The 23,864-nt window shown below is 46.2% G+C and overlaps 1 protein-coding gene across 2 annotated transcripts in view; it reads right to left on the reverse strand.

Moving 5' to 3' along the window:
* The window catches only part of LOC309555510 (TBC1 domain family member 7-like), a 33,107-nt gene extending 18,326 nt beyond the window's left edge, over positions 1–14,781 (reverse strand). Inside the window, exons 1-5 of one of the 2 annotated variants that reach the window (XM_082257551.1) lie at positions 14,660–14,781; positions 10,973–11,092; positions 9,744–9,824; positions 6,957–7,144; positions 47–184 (exon numbers count right to left, since the gene is read on the reverse strand). In XM_082257551.1, coding sequence (XP_082113677.1) covers positions 47–184; positions 6,957–7,144; positions 9,744–9,824; positions 10,973–11,084 — 519 coding nt within the window. In that variant the 5' untranslated portion in view covers positions 11,085–11,092; positions 14,660–14,781. The remainder of the gene's footprint in view (positions 1–46; positions 185–6,956; positions 7,145–9,743; positions 9,825–10,972; positions 11,093–14,659) is intronic. The other variant, XM_082257552.1, reaches the window with a different exon arrangement.
* Positions 14,782–23,864: the final 9,083 nt, after the last annotated feature.

Below are 23,864 nucleotides of genomic sequence, written 5' to 3' on the forward strand. Positions count from 1 at the left end.
ACACAGTTCCCCTCAATTTCTGGTTACAGGAACACTGTATACATACCATCGCAGCTTGCGAATCTTTAAACTTGGTTTCCAAATGATGCACAAAATTTTTGGTGAGCCAATAGCAATCTACCTCATCATCAACCATCTCCTCCATCATGTTAGCTATGGCCAGGAAGAACTCATCCTCTGGTTCCTGGAAAACAATATATTTTTTTCAACATTGGCTTTAGGAAAGCATGTGTAAATCATATACATGGATCATCTGAAAATGTATTTGGTATGGCTATATGGCACTGCTAAAATGTATGAATTAAACTTCAAGATATTGTACAATATGTGACTGCACACCACTGGGTTGTTGGTTCTTGTTATCTGTAGGTCAGCAAATTCCATTAAATGTCAGGGATTTACAGAAGTTATTTTGGTAGTTTGTCACTATGAACACCTGCCCCCTTGCTTGGAATCCTACAGTTCACCTATACCTTCAGTACTGCTTTCTAATACAGTTAGTTATATGGGTCTTGTCACATGAGTGATTTGTTACTGCTAAATACAGTAATAGCTCTCCTTAGCATTTTTGTTGCTAGAAATAAATGTACTGCAGTCAATGAAAGGTCTGTGATGCAGCAATTCTAGGGATTTGTTGCTGAGCAGTTGACATTTTACATGGTCCCAACATTTATAGGGGTTGATTTACTCAAACTGGAGTACAAAATCTGGTCCAATCAGCTTCTAACTTCAGCTTATTCAATTAAACTTTGACAATAAAAAAAAAAAAACAACAGGGAAGCGCTTGTTTTTTTTATTGGTTTAGAGGTGCACCAGGATTTTGCACTCTCAAGTTCTGGTAAATCAACCCCGTAATCTACAAAGAAAACGGAATTTTTGTAAAATCTTACCTGTAAAATTCCTTTCTCTGAGTCCTCCGACAGTCGCCGCCTCTTCATATTCGTCACATATGGGGTATTAGACTTTGCTCCGAAGGAGTAGCTAGGCAACAGAATATGTTAACAATAAAGCTTTAACATATCCCACCCTCAAGGGGTGGTCCCCTCAGTCAATACCCTCCTACTTCCTGCAACCATATCTCAGTTTTAGTGGAATAGCAGTAGAGTATACATTCAAACCCCAAAAGAGGGGCGGGGGCGGCGACTGTCGGAGGACTCAGAGAAAGGAATTTTACAGGTAAGATTTTACAAAAATTCCGTTTTCTCTTACGTCCTCCGACAGTCGCCGCCTCTTCATATTCGTCACATATGGGGACGTCCCAAAGCAGTGCAAACATGAGGGGTGGGAAACGCATCCGCGCCGAAAGGCAACGCAGTCTCCACATCAAAGAAAGGAACCTTACCAAAGGAAGGAAACCAGCTGGGCAACAGCAAAAATAAGTGCTCAACAGGAGCAACAACCCAGGAAAAAACAAAAAACCCAGGGGATACAAAAAACTATCCCAACAGCCAGGAGTCCCCACAAGGGACCCTAGGGAACAGCCGCACTAAGAACCTTGCGGCCAAAGGAAGCATCCGCCGATGCCTGAACATCTACTTTGTAGAATTTTGTGAAAGTGTGCACGGTCGACCAAGTCGCCGCCTTACACACCTGGGCTACAGAAGCCCCATGACGGCAGGCCCAAGACGTACTCAGAGATCTAGTAGAGTGCGCCTTCACAGGCACAGGGGGAACCTTCCCCTGCAAGGCATAGGCCTGTTCAATGGTCTGCCTGATCCATTTGGCGATGGTAGAGGCCGAAGCCGCCATGCCCTTCCGAGGACCCTCTGGAAGAACAAACAAGGAGTCCGTCTTACGAAAAGACTCAGTCGATTTAAGGTAAACCCTTATCGCCCGAACAACATCCAGAGAGTGCAATCTCATCTCCTTTGGATGTTTAGGCTTCGTGCACAACGAAGGCAAAACAATATCCTCGTTAAGATGGAATTCCGAAACTCGTTTCGGCAGAAAAGAAGGATTAGGTCGCAAGACCACCTTATCCAAATGAACAACCAGGTACGGAGACTTGCAGGACAAAGCCGCCAGTTCCGACACTCTGCGAGCCGAAGTGATCGCCACCAAAAAGGCGACCTTTTTGGACAACATAGACAACGAGATCTCCCTGATCTGTTCAAAAGGAGCACGTTGTAACACAGATAGAACGAGATTCAAGTCCCAAGGGGGCAAAGGATCCCTCCTAGGAGGAACCAGATGCCGCACACCCTGAATAAAGGTGCCAACCAAGGAGTTGGAAGCCACGGGACGTTGAAACAGAACGGCCAGCGCAGACACCTGACCCTTTATCGTAGCCAGCGCCAAACGCTGATCGACAGCCGTCTGAAGGAAAGACAGCACACGGGAAACCGAGTACGTGCGGGGTGAAAACCCCCTGGACTCACACCAGGCAAAATATGCCTTCCAAGTACGGTAATAAACCTTCCCCGAGGAAGACTTCCTCGCGTTGATCAAAGTATGAACGACCTCTGGAGAGAGACCCTTCTCCTTCAGGACCTCGGTCTCAACAGCCAGGCCGTCAAAGCCAGCGACTGTAAAGCAGGATGGTAAATCGGTCCTTGAGACAGTAGATCGTCTCGAAGAGGCAGACGCCAAGGGGCGTCGACCGCCAGATTCACGAGGTCTGCGTACCAGGACCGGCGAGGCCAGTCCGGTGCCACAAGAATCACCGTGCTGCGTTCCGAGTGTAACCTGCGAAGGAACCTGGACAGCAACTGAATCGGTGGAAACGCGTACATCAGCCTGTACTGATGCCACGGGGCCACTAACGCGTCCGACGCGTCTGCCCGAGGGTCGCGCGTCCTTGCCACGAACCTCTTCACCTTGTAGTTGAGGCGCGAACAGGTCCACATCTGGAAGACCCCACTTCGCGCACAACATCTGGAAGACAGTCGGGTGGAGAGACCATTCCCCCTGATCCAGGGTCTGGCGACTCAGATAGTCCGCCTGCCAGTTCTCCACTCCCGGAATGTGAACCGCCGTTATCGCCGGGACATGAGTCTCGGCCCAAGATAGAATGTCGGCCACTTCTCGAGCCGCTCGGGCACTCCTGGTGCCCCCTTGGTGGTTGATGTAGGCCACCGCCGTGGCATTGTCCGTCTGCACCCGAACCGGGCAGCCCTGCAGCCGGTCCGTCCAGCGATGAAGACAGAGCCTTATCGCACGCAATTCCAGAATGTTGATCGGGAGGGAAGACTCCCCCTCCGACCAGGTCCCCTGGGCGGACAGAACGCCCAGAACACCACCCCAGCCCGACAGGCTGGCATCCGTGGTGATTACCGTCCACGAGATCGGACGAAACGACTTGCCCCCGGACACCAACGGGGACTGGAGCCACCACAGAAGGTTTTCCCTGGTGCGATGACTCAACGAGATCTGAAGATCCAGAGATTGAGGTCGCCCGTCCCACCTGGACAGGATCTCCGCTTGGAGACCCCGCGTGTGAAACTGCGCGAAAGGAATCGCCTCGAAGGCCGAGACCATCAATCCCAGACATCTCATACACGTCCGCAGAGACGATTGTGGAACGTCCCTGAGGGACCTGACTTCCTCCTGAAGAGTCCTGAGTTTGTCTTCCGGCAGGAAGACCTTCGCCTGCACCGAGTCCAGTATCATTCCCAGATAGGGGAGACGAACCGACGGACTCAGTGTCGACTTTGGGACATTTATCGTCCAACCAAACTCCTGCAGAGTTTGCATTGTGACAGACAGGTCCTCCTCCAGACCCTGTCTGGTCGCAGACCGAACCAGAATGTCGTCCAGATACCCCAGGACAGAAATGCCCTGGGCCCTCAATAATGCCAGAACCGGTGCAAGCACCTTGGTGAAGACCCGCGGAGCCGAGGCGAGACCAAAGGGCAACGCCACGAACTGGTAGTGATCCTCCGCAATGGCAAATCGAAGGTATCTCTGATGACCCTCGAATATGGGGATGTGAAGGTACGCATCCTTCAAATCGATAGAGGCCATGAATTCCCCCGGAACGAGGGCAGCCACCACCGAGCGCAGGGATTCCATGCGGAACTTGCGAACCCGCACAGAGCGGTTCAGAGCCTTCAAGTCCAGAATCGGACGAACCTTGCCCTCCTTCCTGGGCACGGTGAACAGATTGGAATAAAACCCCCGAAATCTGTCCCGATGAGGCACCGGAACCACCACTCCCTGAGCCCTCAGGTCCCGCACCGCCAGGTGTAGATCCCGCAGGCGCTCTGGAGACAGTTGAAGATTTGAGGGAAAAAATCTGCTCTCCGGCCGAGAGAGAAACTCGATCTTGTAACCAGATCGAACGATTTCCAGAACCCATCTGTCCCGCACACGGGCCAACCAGGGCTGAAGAAAACCGAGCAAGCGTCCCCCCACCCCAAAACTGGGTGAGGGCGCCCCTTCAGGCCGAACTGTTATGGGCTGCAGGTCCGGATTGGCCGGACTTCTGTTTCCCAGACCAGGGCTTCTTCTGAGAGCCTTGGCCTTTGAACGGTTTGCCCTTGTAGTGCGGCCGAAAGGCACGAAAGGACCCCTGAGGGGGCCGAAAATTAGCATGCTTCTTCCCAGAAGCCCCCTTAGCCTTGGGGAAATTGGGCAAGAGAGTGCTCTTACCCCCGGTGATCCCCTTAATCAACACATCCAGGGACTCCCCAAAAAGGCGAGACCCATCATAAGGCAGATTGGCTAAGGTCTTACGCGAAGATTGGTCCACCGACCAACATTTCAACCAAACCAGACGGCGAGACAACACCGCCACGCTGTGCACACGTGCAGCCAACGGAATCAGGTCCAGGTCCGCATCACACAGATACATGACACCCTGGTGGATCTGATCCACCATATCCAGGGTCGCCGCCGAGGCCGAATCGGCCACTAGGACGCGCCTAAGCATCTGCGTCCAACTTGCGATCGCCTGGGCCGCCATGAGAGAAGCAAACAGAGCCTTAAGCATAGAACCCGTAACAGAATAAGTATGACGGGCAAGAGACTCCAGTCTCCTATCCGTGGCATCACGGAAAACAGGGGAACCCTCAGCAGGAATCGCAGTGGCTTTGTTCAAAACCGCAATTGCATGATCCACTGGTGGAGGTACACACCACCGTTCATCAGTGGCAGGCGAGAAAGGATAACGCAGCTTGAATTTACTTGGTACCGCAAAAGGTTTGCGCAGATCGCGCCATTGATCCTTAACAGCGCGCTGAAAATCAGCATTGCAGGGAAAAACCTGCGGCGTCCTGCGTTTTCTCTGCGTCCCATAAGCCGCCAAGGCAGCGGGGGGACACACTTCGTCCTGCAAACGCAGCGTTTGCTTAATGGAAGCATTCAACTCATCCATGATTGCAAGCTCTTCAGGCGAGCCAGGGGGAGAATTATCAACCCCCTCAACTTCAGCCTCTACCTCAGACCCCACTAGATCAAGAGAGGAGCGGGACCCCGATAAGGAGGTCCCTGCCAGAACAGCCCCATCACCTTCACCCTCAGAATCAGAGGACAGAGCAACTCTGGGCCGTTTAGTAGATTGAGCAGCCACCAGCATTTGCACCTGGGCAGCAAGGCCAGCCACAACAGCGGCCAAATCCCCCCCTGGGGGGGAAACAGCGGTCCCCTGGCTTTCCACCAATACTGTAGGAAACTTGCCCTCCTGAGAATCCATTGCCCCTGTAATGCCAGACAACCAAGGGTTAACTGCCCCCTTTTTGCAAGCGCGGCAAGCGCAGCCCACCGCACCACACTCAGGCACAATGAGACCCCCACAGGGAATATACAAACTGAATACAGGCAATGGATAGCAAGAACAGAAGGATAAAACCTGAGGAGACCCCGCTGCTGCTGCTGCCTCGATCGGTGTTCCTGGAAAGAGGAAGTGATGCTGCCAGGGCGCTCTATGTAAGCCTATGGAGGCTACAAGAAAATGGCCGCCGTGCATGTAAACCATGCGGCCGGAGCGGGCGCCGGTAAAATGGCGTCGTTTGGCGCCGAAAACGCCGCTCCACAGTGCATAAAAACACACACATTACATCCCAATATAAGGATACATGTTAGATCGCCGCAGCGATCGCTGTATATGCCCAAACATGCCAAGAAAAAACATGCCCCACAGCACACAGCTTCTCACACTGCCCAGCCTGACACACACAGTGTCATACAGCTCCCCCCCCCCCTTGCAGCCCACAGCATGCAGCCGAGAGATAGGGAGACAAGCAGTGTGATTAAAGGCAGGTTACACAGTCCCAGACTGAGACCCTCCCAGACAGACAGGTCCCCACATAAATACACTTACCTCACATGGCGTGGGGAACCCGCACAGGCGAACAAGCCGCTGCACATGAGGCAGGGAGAGTCGCAATTCAAGACGCACACAATGGAGGTTAAGAAACCGCACAGCGTCCGGTGAGGTAGCCACCTCACCAATCATCCCTGCACCGAACAGGGATGGGTCGTTCACTGTGCCAGGAGCGTTACCTGGCTGAACGCTCGATGGCAGACTGGGAAGCCACTGACCCACGACCTGCGACCAGGGGGATCAGCCCGAGACCCAGTCCGCATGATCCTCTTCGTCCGAAGAACTAACTAATGCTGACAAAAATAACAGCTAAGTAAAGATAGAGAGAAAACTCAAACAAAATATTAAAAATTAGAAAGAGTCTGGGACAGAAAGTCCCAGCACAGAGAGAGCCAGCCACTCCTGACAAGCTAGACATTAAAACTGAGATATGGTTGCAGGAAGTAGGAGGGTATTGACTGAGGGGACCACCCCTTGAGGGTGGGATATGTTAAAGCTTTATTGTTAACATATTCTGTTGCCTAGCTACTCCTTCGGAGCAAAGTCTAATACCCCATATGTGACGAATATGAAGAGGCGGCGACTGTCGGAGGACGTAAGAGAAATAACGTTTACTCACACAACTGCAAATAAATGCAATAACGCAGCACACATTTATTGCTTTAATAAATGCATTGTAAATCATTAGGCATACCAGAAAGTAAGTGTGGCTTGGAGACAATTTCCCTGTCTCCAGTTGGTGCATACGGAGGAACACCTCTATCTGGGGAGTAGCGTCATTGATGAAGCGCATAACCTGCAGAGCTTGGTGAACATCGTAAAACTGCTCCTTCCTGTGTACCATCACCACAGGATGGGTCTCCTGGTGTGGGGGCAGAATTCCTAAAAAAAAAAAATGCAAAATGTAATTAAAGCATATAAGAAAACATATACTGCTCATCAAATGCAATATTAAACATTCGTTACTATTATTAATACACAAGACACAATATGAACAAGATGAAAGACAAGCACCAATCGCTTACATTGTCAATTGAAAACAAATGTAGCATAAATCATCTATACTGTATAGATGATTTATGCTACATTTGTTTTCAATTGACAATGTAAGCGATTGGTGCTTGTCTTTCATCTTGTTCATATTGCTGTGTCTTGTGTATTAATAATAGTAATACATATTTAGCTAGGCTTTATTAAAGAGGTGAATATTGAAGTTATATCCTTCATTCTAAAAATGTATGGTAAAATCTATGGCGCTTGTTGATATTCTAAAATGAATATATCTTTCATTTCAAAAGCCTAAGCCGTCTGTGTTTCAATTATTCAGCTAAAGAAAACATTGAGCTTAAAGCAATAAGGACTCTCTGTAACCATTTTCCTAATCCAAAATAATCTTCCTAGGGAAGGATTTCATGCCTCATCCTCCGCAAAGCTCGACGCTGTGGGCTTGATTTACTAAAACTGGAGAGTGCAAAATCTGGTGCAGCTCTGCACAGTAACCGATCACCTTCTAGGTGTTTTTGTCAAAGCTTAAATTGAACACGTTGAAGTCAGAAGCTGATTGGTTACCATGCACAGCTGCACCAGATTTTAGTAAATTAACCTCTGCAGCTATTAAAGAATACATTTAAAGTTTCTGTACCCAAAATGTTATAAATCCACTTTTTGCGCACAAAATGCCTTTGCAACCCTAGTTGACATCAGTAACTACTTCTTATTACAGGAAACTCCTGCACAGAAGAAAATTTTTAGGCTATATGTGCAGGAACACACACGCCTCTTGTATTTAGAAAATATTTTCTTTACACTAGAATTTAGCGTTATGTAGGTGTTATGCATCCATATACTAACCATAAAGGTCTATAAAATCAATGGTATTGCCAATTAATTTAAATGTTGAGGGGTAATCTATTCAACTCAGCAGGGTTCTGCATGTAGACCTATCCTCCTCAGTATGAAAAGTGGAGTGTATATCTATAATGCTCACAGGAGGTGTATATACAATTGAACAGACAAGGACTCACTGCTCAAGGTGGTGTAATTGCCTGATGACTCACATAGGTGCATGCCCCGGCTCGCCTCCGTGAAAACTTGATAAAGGAAAAGGAATTGGCAGCACTCCAGGTTGAGTCAAAATTCAGATTTATTGACTGGACATCCAAATAGGACAATCGTGACAAGGTAGACGCGTTTCACACACTGACTGTGTGCTTAATCATTACTGTAATGATTAAGCACACAGTCAGTGTGTGAAACGCGTCTACCTTGTCACGATTGTCATATTTGGATGTCCAGTCAATAAATCTGGATTTTACTCAACCTGGAGTGCTGCCAATTCCTTTTCTTTTATTAGGTGTATATACAGTAGACAGATTAGTGAGTGAGCAAAAAAGACAAAGCCCCATAATGGAGATATTTCCCGGGGGGGGGGGGGGGGGGAATATATTATATATATATATATATATATATATATATATATATATATATATATATATATATACACACACATATACATACACACACACACACACACACACGCCCCCCTTGATGATCAACGTTCGTTGGAAACGTGTTGGGCGTGGTGGTTGCTATCCCTGGTTGCGCCGCTGTTGTCCATGCAGTGGCATGACACGTGTGAGTAACCATGTTTTTACTAATGTCAAATAAATGGGATTCTAACCACCGGTGTTTCTCTCATTGATGTGTATGTATTGGAGGTCCTGACTGTGGGAGATGAAGGTGTGATGACGGGGGATACAAACTACCTGAAATGCTTATTTGAAATATTGCTCTGGTGAGTTTGAATTGCATGTGGGGAAGAAGGAAGAGAGCACTTCATGTTTGTTTAAACTTCCATCACTGGTGTGACCCGCCCCCTCTTCATTGACCTGCCAATCACAGTATTACACTATGTTGGACCTTCTATTTTAATTTACATGTTACATCAGAATGGTACATCTGAAAATCCTTTATTAGACAGTCGTAAGATATTTGAATTTCCTTTTGGACTCTTGGAATTTTTATGAACTCTTAGAGCAACAAGGGTGAGATCATTGCCCAGCTATTTTTAGTATTTTTTCTTTTCAGCGCTGCAATTTTACTTTTATTTTTCATTTAGAAAGGTGTTGGTTCTGTGCATTGCTAGCTGCTTTCATGTGTGTGTGCGCAGATTCTACATTTTTATATTTTTCTAATTTAATTCTACTACTGTATTTAACAAACTTGTATATCAAAGTATATTAAACATAATAGAAGTGTTTGATCAATACATTATTTGTTAACCAGGGCCTTGTGCATCAAAAGTGTCTGAAGGGAAAGATTTCTGTGTTGCACTTGATAAAAAGCAGCTGTCAGTGATGGTTCCAAAATAGAAGAACCTGACTGGTTGCTGTGAACAATATAGATATTTAAACTTTTCAACCATTATCATATAGTTATCAAATCTGAAGTTCATATGTAGTACTGAGAAAGTTATCCATACCAAGAAGTACTTTCCATATAAGAACTCGGTACATGGATGGAAGAGGAAACCTCTGACTGAAGGTACACAGCTTCTCAATATCTGTGGACAAAAAAAAGTAATATCCATTATAAAACTAGTATTCAATCACATAACAGAAAGAATTACTCTTCAAGAAGCATTATTTACATCCTGGAAATTCAATAATATTTGTGTAATAGATATTATTATCTCAGTGACTATCATGTACAGTTTCAACAGACAGACTCCTAGCAGATTCTTCAAAAAAAAAAAAAAAAAATGTTTTTATTACATTGAACTATGCTAGACGATTACAAGCCTTTAAAAGGTGTATCCAGTCCAGAGTGATATTTACATCACTGGTGCAATCTTGTAGACATAAGCCCCGTACACACGTACTGATTGTCGGCCGAACGATCGGCCGTCTTATGTCCGGTGCTGTCCTGTCTGTTGAAAAGTGCTAAAGACTGCACACGAATTTTGTCGGCCAACAACAGCCGACTGCAGAAGTGATGTCATGTGATGGTTAACTTTTCTTGTCTTTTTTCTTTTCTGAGCATGCCCAGTCTTGCTAATCTGCTGTCTGTCGGCCGAAATCTGTACTGACTGGCGAACAATCGGCCGTTCTGGTGACGGCCAACAAATATTTTAAAGTCTGCACAACAGATTCTGTTCGGCCGAAAATGCACTGTCGGAAGCATCATACTAACAAGCCTACAATCGGCCGATCGGTCGGCGGCCGACAATCGGTACGTGTGTACGGGGCTTAAGACATCCACTGGCATCTTAAATGTCTCTGGTACTTGGCCGCGGTCCCTTATTCTGCTCCCTACCACACTATAATCTTCCCACTCCTCCTACTGAATTCTTCATAACATAAAAATCCAGCAGGAAGAGTACAAAGGGCAGGGAGCGTAAAAATCTATCCACTAGAATCCCTGGGAGACAAAAACAGTTTTATTATCACACTTAAATATTTCAATATATCAAAATGTTATATCCAATTTAAAAAATGTTAAAGTTAAAAAATAATTTTTAACGTATAGCTGGGTATGGAATTGATGTTGATATGCATTTCCTAAAAAGCCATTTCATTGTTAGTCCTGCAGATTTTGCGTACAATTTTTAAAAAAGGAATTTGATGATTGCAAAGTAATGTCCAATACATGACTGTTGCTGTAGTTGCTTGTGAAACTATGCATCAATTTTATTTTTTTTATTATACCCACCTAACCGATCATCTTTCAACAATATCTCCAAGGATTTCTTCTCCTCTACTCCACGAAATCCAACCTTCTCATAATACACCGACCGGAAATTTCTCTGGGAATCTTCTGACATTTTTTATGCTAAAAAAAAACATTTTCTAAATATGTAATAGTTTAGAGGTACAGTAAAGGCAACATTTTATAACTAGGTTTTGGAAATACAGGATTTGGCATTTGCAGTGCAAACTAGATCATCATGGAAAAAATCTCTTTACTGGAAAGGTCAGTGTACTGCTGTTTCTCCACCCCACCTCTCTAAGCCCTTCATACAGCTGAGATCAGGGATTATGTGATCGCAAAAGAAAAAAAAAAAAAAAAAGTATTTATAATTATATATATCTATATATATATACACACACTAGGGCTCCACTATTACTTGTTAAAAAAAGAAAAAAATTGTGATCTCGATTAGCCCCCCCCCCCCACCTCACAATCCTAAAACAGCATGTCCTCTATTCTTAGGGCTCTTTCAAACGGTCCGCCTCCGTAGGTGGATCCGTGCTGCTCAGCGGGGATCGATCTGCCGATCCCCGCTGAGCCGGCGGCGGATGACAGCTCCGTCTCCGCTTGCAGTGCGGAGAGGGAGGTGTCACAGCCCCCGCTGCTCTCTATGGGGGGGATCGGATGAGAGCAGACCGCCTGTCCGCTCTCATCCGATCCCTGAACGGATGGAAAAATAGGGTTTCCGTCCGGATTTCACGGACAGGATCGGATGCGGATGGCAGCTGGTGTCAGCGGAGGTGTCTCCGCTGACATCCGCTGCCCCATAGAGCTGCATGGAGGATTCGATCAGATCCGCCTAAAAAACTGACAGGTGGATCTGATCGGATCGCCCATGTGAAAGAGCCCTCAGAGCTGTTCTCTGCTCACTCACAGCTGTCAGAAAAAAACAGAGCCTCTGGCAAATGTTTAAAAACATTGTTAAGGCTGCTAGATAAGACTGCGTTCACACTGGGGCGACCTGTCAGGCGACCTGGTCGCCTGCCATAGAGTAGCTGTGGACCTGTTCTAATAGGAGTGACACAAGTCGCTCCAACTTAGAAAAAGGGTCCGGAGCTTCTTTGGGGCGACCTGGAGCGACCTGCATTGACTTCAATGATATGAAGTCCGTGCCGGCCGCTCCGAGGTCGCGTTGTGAGCTGGGCACCGCAACCTGTGAGGTCGCCCCGGCCAGTAGCGTCTCCCCAGTGTGAACGGGGTCTAACTACAAACACAATGTTTTACAAGTATCATTTTGTTCTTTTAGATCAAAGGAATGAACTTCCGACTGCAAGTGAGGGCAGTTTAACCTCTTCAAGACTAAACCTTTGTCTGACACTTGTTGCTTACAAGTTAAAATCAGTATTTTTTGCTAGAAAATTACTTAGTACCCCCAAACATTATTTACCGCATATACATTTTTTAGCAGAGACCCTAGAGAATTGCAATCATTGCAATCTTTTACGTCACACTGTATTTGCGCAGAAGTCTTTCAAATGCAGTTTTTTTGGGAAAAAAAATTCACTTGAATAAATTTAAAAAAAATAAACAGTAAAGTTAGCCCAATTTTTTTTATATAATGTAAAATATAATGTTACTCCAAGAATTGTGATCTTATTCTAAGCAAAAAAATTGCGATTCTCATTTTATCCAGAATCATGTAGCTCTAATACACACTCGTTTTGCTTTTATTTCTATTTTAAACTAAATGGGTTGTTTTACAAGGGAAGGCTTCATTTAGATGTGCAACAGGCAGTGGACAGGGGTGTTTTGATGCAAGGGGTCACAATGCTTTGCGTTCCATGGCCAAGTATACCTGACGTGTAGCAGTCGGGTGTCTGACAAGTCTGCCAAACACTACACATTTAAATAAATGGGGAAGCACTCCATACGCTCCGGGACGGTGTGCATTGTGGCACATTTATTGACATTATTGGGGTTAAAACAAGTGGTGAGGAGGCATCGCATTGCTTTCTTACCACCTGTCAGTAGACTTTGGCGCAAGAGCTTAACGCAGATTGGGCTTTAGAGGAAAGGGACATTAGACACGTGTTTAAATCTACCCTAGGGGTTCACATATGCTTTTGATGTTTTTATTGTGTTTTGCTCAACAAGTGCTTATGCAGAACAAACTCGATATCTGTTTTCTAAAGTCTGAGCTGATTTTCTTAAAAAAGCAAACTTTCACCCATTACATGAACCTATTCTCTTTTGTTACTCCTTATTACAGAACCCTTTTATCCCCGTTTTTTAAAGTGGTAGTAAAAAGAAAAAAACCTGTAAGACAATGGCATAATGAGCTAGTATGCATCACAAACTAGCACATAATGAAATACTTAGCTTAGAACGAAGCCCCCACAGCAGGGGGCTGACCTGTTCCCCCAGCGTTTTTTCTGGGTTCGCAGGCTCTGGCGCTGTGAGTGGCTGGAGCTGCAATGACGTTCCCGCCCTCGGTGCCAGCAAGAAGCTCTTAAGTACCGGCACAACATGCCGGACCTTCGAAGCGCATGCGCCGCTGACATCAGCGGCTGCATGCAGGGTGAATATCTCCTAAACCAGGGGTCTCCAAACTATGGCCCTCCAGTTGTTCAGGAACTACAATTCCCATCATGCCTAGTCATGTCTGTGAATGTCAGAGTTTTACAATGTCTCATGGGATGTGTAGATCCCAAACAGCTGGAGGGCCGTAGTTTGGAGATCCCTGTCCTAAACAGTGAACATTTAGGAGCTATTCATTGTACCTACAGGTAAGACTTATTATAGGCTTACCTGTAGGTAAAAATGACCAAGTGGCAGTGCTGGGACAAGGTCATCCAGCGCCTAGGGCAAGGATGGCAAACTGCACCCCCCTTCCTTAGGTTTTAGGGATCAAGTCATCCCCCTGATGCCTGCAATAAACCATTGTGCCCAGAGTAATCGTCCCTCCTGCCCACCTCTTGTCCTGACCCTGCCAAGCAGAGAAAACAACCGCTTTAAATTGGTGATAAACAGTTCCTGAGCTGCAAGGCAGCACTTCACATTTTCGCACTTAGGCGGTAAATATGCATCCCTATTGCATCCTGGGATTGCCCCATCACAAACACATTTCCATTAGGCAATCTTACTGAGGATGCATGCACACCACAAGATTCTATGCATGTGCAGACATTACACTGTACTCTGCCAGGTATTCGGACCCACCTCATCGCTGCACACGCACCAGATACACGTGTATTTGCACAGATGCTGCAGGTCTCTGCCATGTCCCAGATACCATAACATAGCGATATGTGCACGCATGAATCCTGGCGCATGCGCGGACATGCCATGTGTCTCAAATACCTAAAATAGATCTTTGCATACACTGGATTAAAAAAAAAAAGCAGAGGGGGGGGGGGTAAAGAATAAGCAAGGGTGAAGTTCTATTCAGCCCTATGCATTCAAATGTAGTGACATTCAAACACATGTACTTGAGCACAGAGTAGTGCAAAGGCTGGCCTGCATTGAATACAATGTGATCAGATCCCAATAGAACCCAGTAACTATGAATTATGTAACAGCAGGAGAGAGCAAACAGCAGAAGCCTCATGTAAACAACATCTCTAGAAATAAAGGCTGCACAGCACAACCGTAAGGCTGTCAGCGAGCAGAGCAGACAATGGAGACAGACATAAAATCATTCAAACAAACCTGTTCAGTGTATCAGATGGGAGACAACAAGAAAGACGAGATGAGAACGCTTGCACTCGCTGACAGCTGCTATTAACCATCCTGGTTCACATCCTCTGTAAGATTACTTCCTGTTCATGACATCATCAACATGTGCCGAACAGCGGCCTGGAAGGGTCAAAATTACTGCAACACATGAGCGTTTTGTACACAGTAAAGTACTGCGATGGTGTAAAGACCAGCTATGTGCAATGAGAGTGCTGTGCATAGCTCTGGGGTCACACATCTTACTAAATATTGTAAAAATAACTATTGTGGAATGCAAAAAGTCCTCTGTATGATCACAAGCAAAACCTTTTGTCATTTTTGGACAGCGTTAGGGTCCCCAAGGAAACCAGTTTCCCCTTGCTTTCGGCTGTGATCGGAGCCCCGCCCCTCCAGCCCGATGCAATCCAGCCCTCCCAGTTCTGCCTCTCCAGTCGATCATTACCCCATCTCCTTTTCTGACATTTGCTGCTTGCAAGAAAACATCTGTATTTTTTGCTAGAAAAATTACTTAGAACCCCAAACATTATATATATATATATATATATATATATATATATATATATATATATATATATATATTTCAGCCTAGAGAATAAAATGGCGGTCGTTGCAATATTATATGTCGCACAGTATTTGCATAGCGGTCTTTCAAACACAATTTTTTTTTGTGAATAAATACACTTTCATGAATTAGAAAAAAGAAAACTGTAAAGTTAGCCCAATTTTTTGTATAATGTGAAAGATGATTTCACACCGCGTAACTAGATACCTAAAATTTCATGCTTTAACCACTTGCCAACCGCTCACATTGAGTGTACTGCAGCAAAGTGGTTCTATATCTCCCAGCGACGTAGGTCTACGTCGCTGGACTCCTCCCCTTGTGGGCGGCGCGCGCGCCGCCGGAGTCTCGCTCCCGCTGTATTCAGTCACAGCGGGAGTCGGGCCCGGGGAGGGGCGGCGGTGATCACCGCCGCTCTTCCCCGATCGTCAGGGATCGAGTGTAGAGATCCGCCCGCTTGTGTAAACAAATCGGGCGGATCTCCTAAGTGACAGGCAGGGACAGATTGCAGGATTCAGCATAGCTGAACCTGCGATCTGTCCCTGTGTCACTCAGTCACCTCCCCCCACACACGTTAGTAAGCACCAGGCATACATTAACCCCTTGATCACCAATAAAAGTTAACCCCTTCCCTGCCAGTGTCATTTTTACCATAACAGTGCATATTAGGGATGCACCGAAATTATCGGCCGAAAATGAGCCTATCTCATTTCGGCCGATAATGGGTTAACATTGCCGAAAATAAATATGGCCGCCGTGGGGAAGGAGGAGGGCGCAGCGCAGCGCAGGGCAGGTTTTAAAAGTCCCGCCTCTGGCCGGCCGTCCTCCTCTTAATGACGTCCCTACTACGATCTGTGCATTATGAATGGACATACCAGGCGGGGGGGGCGGGGCGAGCGGCCGCTATAGATCTATGTGAATTATCCCTGTCAGCTCAGCGCGACTATGTGTGAATGAGAACAGAACTGACCTGACACCAGGCAGGGGGAGCGGCCGCTATTATCTGTAACTATGTGAGCGCTTCACTTCCCTGACAGGCATGTATCTCCGCTGTCAGGGAAGTGAAGCTCTCACATAGTTACAGCTAATAGCGGCCGCTCCGCCCGCCCCCCCCCCCCCTCCCCCCCCCTGGTATGTCCATTCATAATGCACAGATCGTAGTAGGGACGTCATTGAGAGGCGGTGCCGCCGGCCAGAGGCGGGACTTTTGAATGAAGGACACCCGAGGAGGGGGACGCTGAGGCGATGGGGGGGGGGGGGGGGCTGGTATTTGTATTATGAAGCATGAGGGGTTAATGTATTGTCACTGCTGGTCACTCATCTATTAGTGATCGACCAGTGGCAGGTAATTAACCCCTTTTGTGCTGCATTAGTGCAAACAGTATCAGTGTTAATTAACACTGGTTGCACTGATACTGGTTGCACTAATGCAGCACAAAGGGGTTAATTACCTGCCACTGGTCGATCACTAATAGATGAGTGACCAGCAGTGACAATACATTAACCCCTCATGCTTCATGATACAAATACCATTGGTAATTAAATTAACCTCTTGCCAACCCATCACAGTACATATACTGTGACAGGGTGGCAGCGACAGGTGTACGTCGCTACCTGTTTTTGGTGTATGCCCCTCTTCTATTCATTTTAAATTTTTTGGGGGGAAAAAGTCATTTTCGGTTTCTGTTTCGGTTTTCGGCCAAGGGCATCCTGCATTTTCGGTTTCGGTTTCGGCCCAAAATTTTCATTTCGGTGCATCCCTAGTGCATATTTATAGCACTGATTACTGTAGTAATGTCACTGGTACCCCCAAAAGTGTCAAAAATGTCAGTCAAGGGTCCGATCTGTCCGGCGCAATGTCGCAGTCCCGCAAAAAAAATCGCAGATTACTAGTTAAAAAAAAACAATAAAAATTACATAAATTTCCCGTAGTTAGTAGCTGCGATAACTTTTGCGCAAACCAATCAAAATATGCTTATTGTGATTATTTTTACCAAAAATATGTAGCAGAAAACAAATTGGCCTAAAATGTTAAAAAAATGTGAAAAAATGTGAAATGGGAATTTCATATAAAAAATGTGAAAAATATTGTTATTTTTTCAAAATTGTCGCTCTTTTTTTGTTTATAGCGCAAAAAGTAAAAAATCGCACAGGTGATCAAATACCACCAAAAGAAAGCTGTATTTGTGGGGGAAAAAGGACGTAAATTTAATTTGGATACAGCATCGCACAACCGCGCAATTGTCCGTTAAAGTAATGCAGTGCCGAATCGCAAAATATGGCCTGGTCAGGAATGGGGTAAAATCTTCCGGTCTTAAAGCGGTTAAAAATACGCTCATTGAGAATTTTTTTGTCAAAGACATGTAGCTAAGTACATTTTGGCCTAAATATATGACAAAAATTGAATATATTGGATATTTTTTAACTGTCAAAATAGAAAAATATTGTTAGTTTTTCAAAATTGTCGCTTTTTTTAGGGTAATTTTGTTTGGGTACGGCGTTGCATGACCGCGCAATTGTCAGTTAAAGTCACACAGTGCCGAATCGCAAAAAGTCGCCTGGACGTAAAGCAGGAAAATCCTCCGGTCCTAAAGTGGTTAAAACTGCACACATTAGTGGAATGGCGACAAACTAAGGTGCTTAAAAATCCCCATAGGCGACGCTTTAAAAAATTGTAATGGTTACCAGTTTAGAGTTACAGAGGAGGTCTAGCACTAGAATTATTGCTCTCACTCTAATGATCGCAGACAATACCTCACGTGTGGTTTAAACACAGTTTACATATGCGGTGCAAATTAACTGCTTCTGGACCAGCCGCAAAATTTTACTGCGCCAGGCTGGCTCTCCCACGCAAACCGCCATAGTATTACGGCAGCTCGCAGGAGCGGTCCTGGGTGCGTGTATCACCGGCGGCGCGATCCCACGCCCATTCTTCTCCCCCGCAGCTCGGCTACGGGATCATAGGACCCTGCTTCTATGTTAACTATCTGCCCGCCCCCCCCCCCCCACAGTTAGAATCACTCCCTAGGTACACATTTAACCACCCCTGGTGTTAACACCTTCACTGCCAGTGCCATTATTACTGTAACAGTGCACCCCCCAAAAGTGTCAAAAATGTTAGGTAGGGTCCCGACCTGTCCGCCGCAATGTCAAAGTCCCGCTAAAAATCGCAAATCCCCGCCGTTACTAGTAAAAAAATTAAAAGGACAAATCTTTCCCCTAGTTTGCAGATGCGATAACTTTTGCGCAAGCCAATCAAAATACATTTTGGGGATTTTTTTTACCCAAAATATGTGTCAGAATACTAATTTCCCAAAAATGATGAAAAAATTTGATTGTTAAATTTTTTTTAATTTTTCAAAAAGAAAGTGAAAAATACTGCTTTTATTTCAAAATTGTCGCTCATTTTTTTCTTTATAGCACATGACCAAAAAATCGCACAGGTGATCAAATACCACCAAAAGAAAGCTCTGTTTGTGGGACAAAAAGGACATAAATTGTATTTGGGTACAGCATCCCACGACCGCGCAGTTGTCAGTTAAAGTAACGCAGTGCGGAATCACAAAAAGTGACCTGATCATTAAGGGGCAAAACCTTCTGGTCCAGAAGTGGTTATATATGCTTTCGCGGATGAGGCACTTTATAATTTTTTTTTTACACGGTCCCTTTTTAAAAAAAAAAAAAATTTTGGATCACTTTTATTGCTGTCAGAAGGAATGAAAACATCCCGTGTGACAGTAATAGACAGTGACAGGTACTCTTTATGTAGTGTTCTGGGTGCTAAGACCCCAAACCCCTCCCCTGCACTTAAAAATATTCAAAACACCAAGTTTGGCTGTTTTGAATGCTGTAACTTTTTTTTTTTTAAATCTGCGGATTTTAAGGCTCCAGTAACCGAAAGTGATGTCATGACATTGCGCCCCGGTTTCTACATGGGAGACCTGATCAGAGCCCAATCTGGCTTTGTTTGGCTCTTTGGCCAGCTGGTAGCTCGCTTCCCCCGGTGGGACTGGAGAGCCGGGCGAGCTGTGAAAGGCCATGGGGGGGGGTTGTCCCCACCCATTCCCTTTAATAACAACCAACCCCCCACCCATTCCCTTTAATAACAACCAAGCGGCTACTCAGCCACTTTGGTTATTATTGCAAGAAAGCTATCCGCCGGCTCCAAACAACGGTACTGGGGTGATCCCTGTAGCTGCAGGCATAACCCCGGAACAACCCCTTGAAACCGAGGCTTCATATTTGCAATCCCTCGGCGTGAAGGGGTTAAACCAGTTCGGACCCCCTCCCCTTACCTGAGTGGCCATCACTTGTGCCACCCCAACTAAAGTATGCTAACCCTTTTTCCCCTTCCCAGGACTCATTCTGGGGAAGGAAAGCAGGGAAACTCACAGAAACATTTCTGATATCAGATCTGATTCCCCCCCCCCCCCCCCAATAGAGCTTCCATGGCACTTGATGGGTGAAAAACACTTGTATATAGTTTCCCTGACTGCTCCATACTCTGTATAGACCATCATCATTCTTCCTTCTGTCATTTGTCCCTTTCTATCCAGGGGAAACCGATTCTGATAACAAGCTGACTGCTGCTATCAGATCTGGTTCCCCCCCCCCCCCCCCAATAGAGCTTCCATGGCACTTGATGGGTGAAAAATACTTGTACATAGTTTCCCTGACTGCGCCATACTCTGTATAGACCATTCTCACTCTTCCTTCTTTAATTTGTCCCTTTCTATCCAGGGGAAACAGATTCTGATAACAAGCTGTCTGTTGCTATCAGATCTGGTTCCCCCCACCAATAGAGCTTCCAGGGCACTTGATGGGTGAAAAACACTTGCATATATTTTCCCTGACTGTTCCATGTATAGACCATATGTCGGCAACCCGCGGCTCTTTTGCACCTTTGCCGCGGCTCCGGGGCAGATGCTAGCGAGGGGAGGAGGCGCACTGGGACACTGCATTGCCGCTGCTGACAGGTCGCCGCTCCACACTGCCCGCCCGGTGACACGCAATAGTGTTGCCATTGCTAGGTAATGCACAGTGGCGGCCGGTTTATAGGGGGCGCAGGGGCAATGCGCCCTGACACTCCCCACTGTGGTGCTGTCCTGGCTGTGATTGGTCCAGACTCCAGCCTGGACCAACCATAGAGGACATCCCGGGTGACGTCGCGTGGGGGCGTGCGTTAGTCACGCACTGTCCCGACGTCACCTTCCCGCCCCCAGTCAGAGAGGAGGGCAGCGGTGCGCATGCAGGTCGAGGAGGAGGAAGACGTCCATCCAGAAACCAGAGCAGAGTCCGACCGAGTCTCCCGAGTCCCAACTCCCGTCAGCAGCAGCAGCAACACGCCAGGCACGGTGACAGCACCAGTGTGAAGTAAGTGAAGTGATGCCTCAGGGGGGGGGCACACACTGCTTTGAAGGGGGTACACACGCACGCTTGTCTCTGCATTGAAAGGGGCATGTATGCTGGTCACTACATTGAAAGGGGGCATGTACGCTGGTCACTACATTGAAAGGGGGCATGTACGCTGGTCACTACATTGAAAGGGGCATGTATGCTGGTCATTACATTGAAAGGGGGCATGTACGCTGTTCACTGCATTGAAAGGGGGCATTTACGCTGGTCACTGTTTTGAAGGGGTTACTCTGCATTGAAAGGGGGCACGCTGGTCACTGTGCATTGAAAGGGGGTCACTGTGCATTGAAAGGGGGCACGCGGGTCTCTCTGCATTGAAAGGGGGCATTAAGGTAAGAAACAATATATGCAGTGTTATATTGTTTTAAATGTCGCAATGGTTTTGTGGCTCCCAGTTTTTTTTTTCTTCAGAAACGGGTCCAAGTGGCTCTTTATGTCTTAAAGGTTGCAGACTCCTGGTATAGACCATCCTCACTCTTCCTTCTTTCATTTGTCCCTTTCTATCCAGGGATAACAAGCTGTCTGTTGCTATCAGATCTGCTCCCCCCCCCCCCCCCCCCCAATAGAGCTTCCATGGCACTTGTTGGGTGAAACACACTTGTATACAGTTTCCCTGACTGCTCCATACTCTGTATAGACCATAGTCACTCTTCCTTCTTTCATTTGTCCCTTTCTATCCAGGGCAAACCGATTCTGATAACAAGCTGTCTGTTGCTATCAGATCTGGTTCCCCCCACCAATAGAGCTTCTATGGCACTTCATGGGTGAAAAACACTTGTATATGGTTTTCCTCATGGTTCTACTCTTTGGATAAATCATCCTCACTCTTCCTTCTTTCCCCAGACCTTTTCTGTCCAGGGTCCCCCCCCCCCACAATGCAACTGCCATGGCTCCAAGTCAGCCACTCAACATCACACATACATGTAGGGCCTCGGAGTGATAAAAGTTGTTTTCACGCTCCCTGGACACTCTGCAGGAAACTGAAGTATCTCATAGTAACACTGTTGCTTTCAGATGTGGTTTCCCCAGCTGGTCAAGGGTTAATTTGATTAAAAGCCCTTTCTCAAATGAACTATTACAGCATATCTTTCTAAACCTGCTGAAACTCAATCACTGTGTGACGTTAAGGACCCTTTTACACTTGAGCGACTTTTCCTTAGGACTGTAGAGTCGCATGACAAGTCGTACTCCATGATTTACAATCTGAATGAAGAAATGTTATCAGCACACCAAGGATTCCTCAGAAGGGACCAAAGTTTTATTCATATGGTCACATGGTACATACGGTTGCCTGAAAAATGGGCCCTCTGTGGTTCTGAAACATTACCATCTGTGTACTGTGTGACCATGTGAATAAAGCTTTGGACCCTTCTGAGGAATCCTTGGTGTGCTGAGATTTCTTCATTCAGATTGTCTGTGGTTTCCAGCCTGTGGTCAATTCAGCACCGATCATCATTATAGTCATTTCCGTACATGTGTGCGTGAGGAATATTGTCTTTGGCCATGATTTCCAATGAGTACCATTCATATCTGTGCAATTTCAAAATAGTCCCTGCACTACTTTGGTCCAACTTTGATGTGACTTGAGGGCCTTAGACCTCAACATTACACAAAAATTAAGTTGCATCAAATTTGCACGACTTTCAGGTTGAGCAAGTGTGAAAGGGGCCTTAGACCCCGTTCACACTATGTCGGATTCGACTTCGGGGTGACCTGTGAAGTCGCGCGCAGCGCGACTTGCACGGACTTCATAAAATGAATGTCTATGCAAGTCGCTACAGGTCGCCCCGAAGTAGTACAGGACCCTTTTCTAAGTCGGAGCAACTTGTGTCGCTCCTATTAGAAAGGTTCCTGTACCGAACAATGGGAGCGCGACGGGCCGCGACTTGTCAGGCTGACAAGTCGCGGTCCAAGTCGGATCAGTGTGAATGGGCTCTAAGTGTAATGTTAACCACCTAAGCCCCGGAAGATTTTACCCCCTTCCTGACAAGGCCCTATTTTGCGATTCGGCACTGCGTGACTTTAACGGACAAAAAAATGTAAAAATCTAAATTTTTTAACATTTTAGGCCAATTTGTTTTCTGCTACAAATGTTTGGTAAAAAATTGCAATAAGCGTATTTTGATTGGTTTGCACAAAAGTTATTGCGTTTACTAACTAAGGGAAAGATTTTTGTCATTTTTATTTTTTAACCAGTAATGGCGGCGATCTGCGATTTTTTTTTTGCGGGACTGCGACATTGCGGCGGACAGATCGGACCCTTGACTGACATTTTTGACACTTTTGGGGGTACCAGTGACATTACTGCAGTAATCAGTGCTATACATATGCACTGTTACTGTAAAAATTACACTGGCAGGGAAGGGGTTAACTTTATTTGAGAAGGAGGGGTTAAGTGTGTCCCTAGGCACGTGCTTCTAACTGTTATGGGATGTGGCTTGTTATGTAACTACAGAGATATACAATCCTACATAGCAGGACCGTATGATCTCTGCACTTACACAGGGGAGAATGACAGGCGGCTTTGTTTACATTAGCCCCCTGCCTTTCTCCCTCTGTACCGGACAATAGTGAGTGACCGGCGGACATCGGGTCCACCGGTCACAAGCGGGGGATCCCAGTGAACGAGCGGGGGCGGGAGCGCGCCTCCGGCGGCGCGTGCTCGCCCCCTATTGGCTCGCAGGCGAGTGACATACCCATACGTCACTTTGCCTGCACGGGGCTGACCGCCGCAGTATATGTACTTGCGGCGGTCGGCAAGTGGTTAATAATTATATTAATATATCTTCTATGTCATATATTATTTCTCTTTAATTTTATATTGCACACCTGTATACAAATCTATTCCAGTCATACGTGTGATGCTATTAGGGTTCCCACATTTCCCATAATTCATGGTACATGTATAACTTCTATGTGGTAATATGGACTGGATGAGTGTGCTTCTCTGTTTTTTTTACTCACAGGTCTTTTTCTGGCCCGGGAGTACGATGGTAACTCTTTGATGTGATAACATTTTTCTAAAGCGTTTTTAATGGCCTCATATGATTTCTATCCAAGAGCAGCCAACACACTAGTGATTTTTAGCCTGTCTTGTGGCACACAGAGAAGGAGCTAAAACATAACAAGGCACACCAGCGTGTTTGTATTATTATTGTTTCCCTAAATGTATAGGTACAAAACCAAGCATATGTTTCTGCATCA

Source organism: Pelophylax lessonae, assembly GCF_965119305.1.
Source record: "Pelophylax lessonae genome assembly, chromosome: 5".
Taxonomy (NCBI): Eukaryota; Metazoa; Chordata; class Amphibia; order Anura; family Ranidae; genus Pelophylax; species Pelophylax lessonae.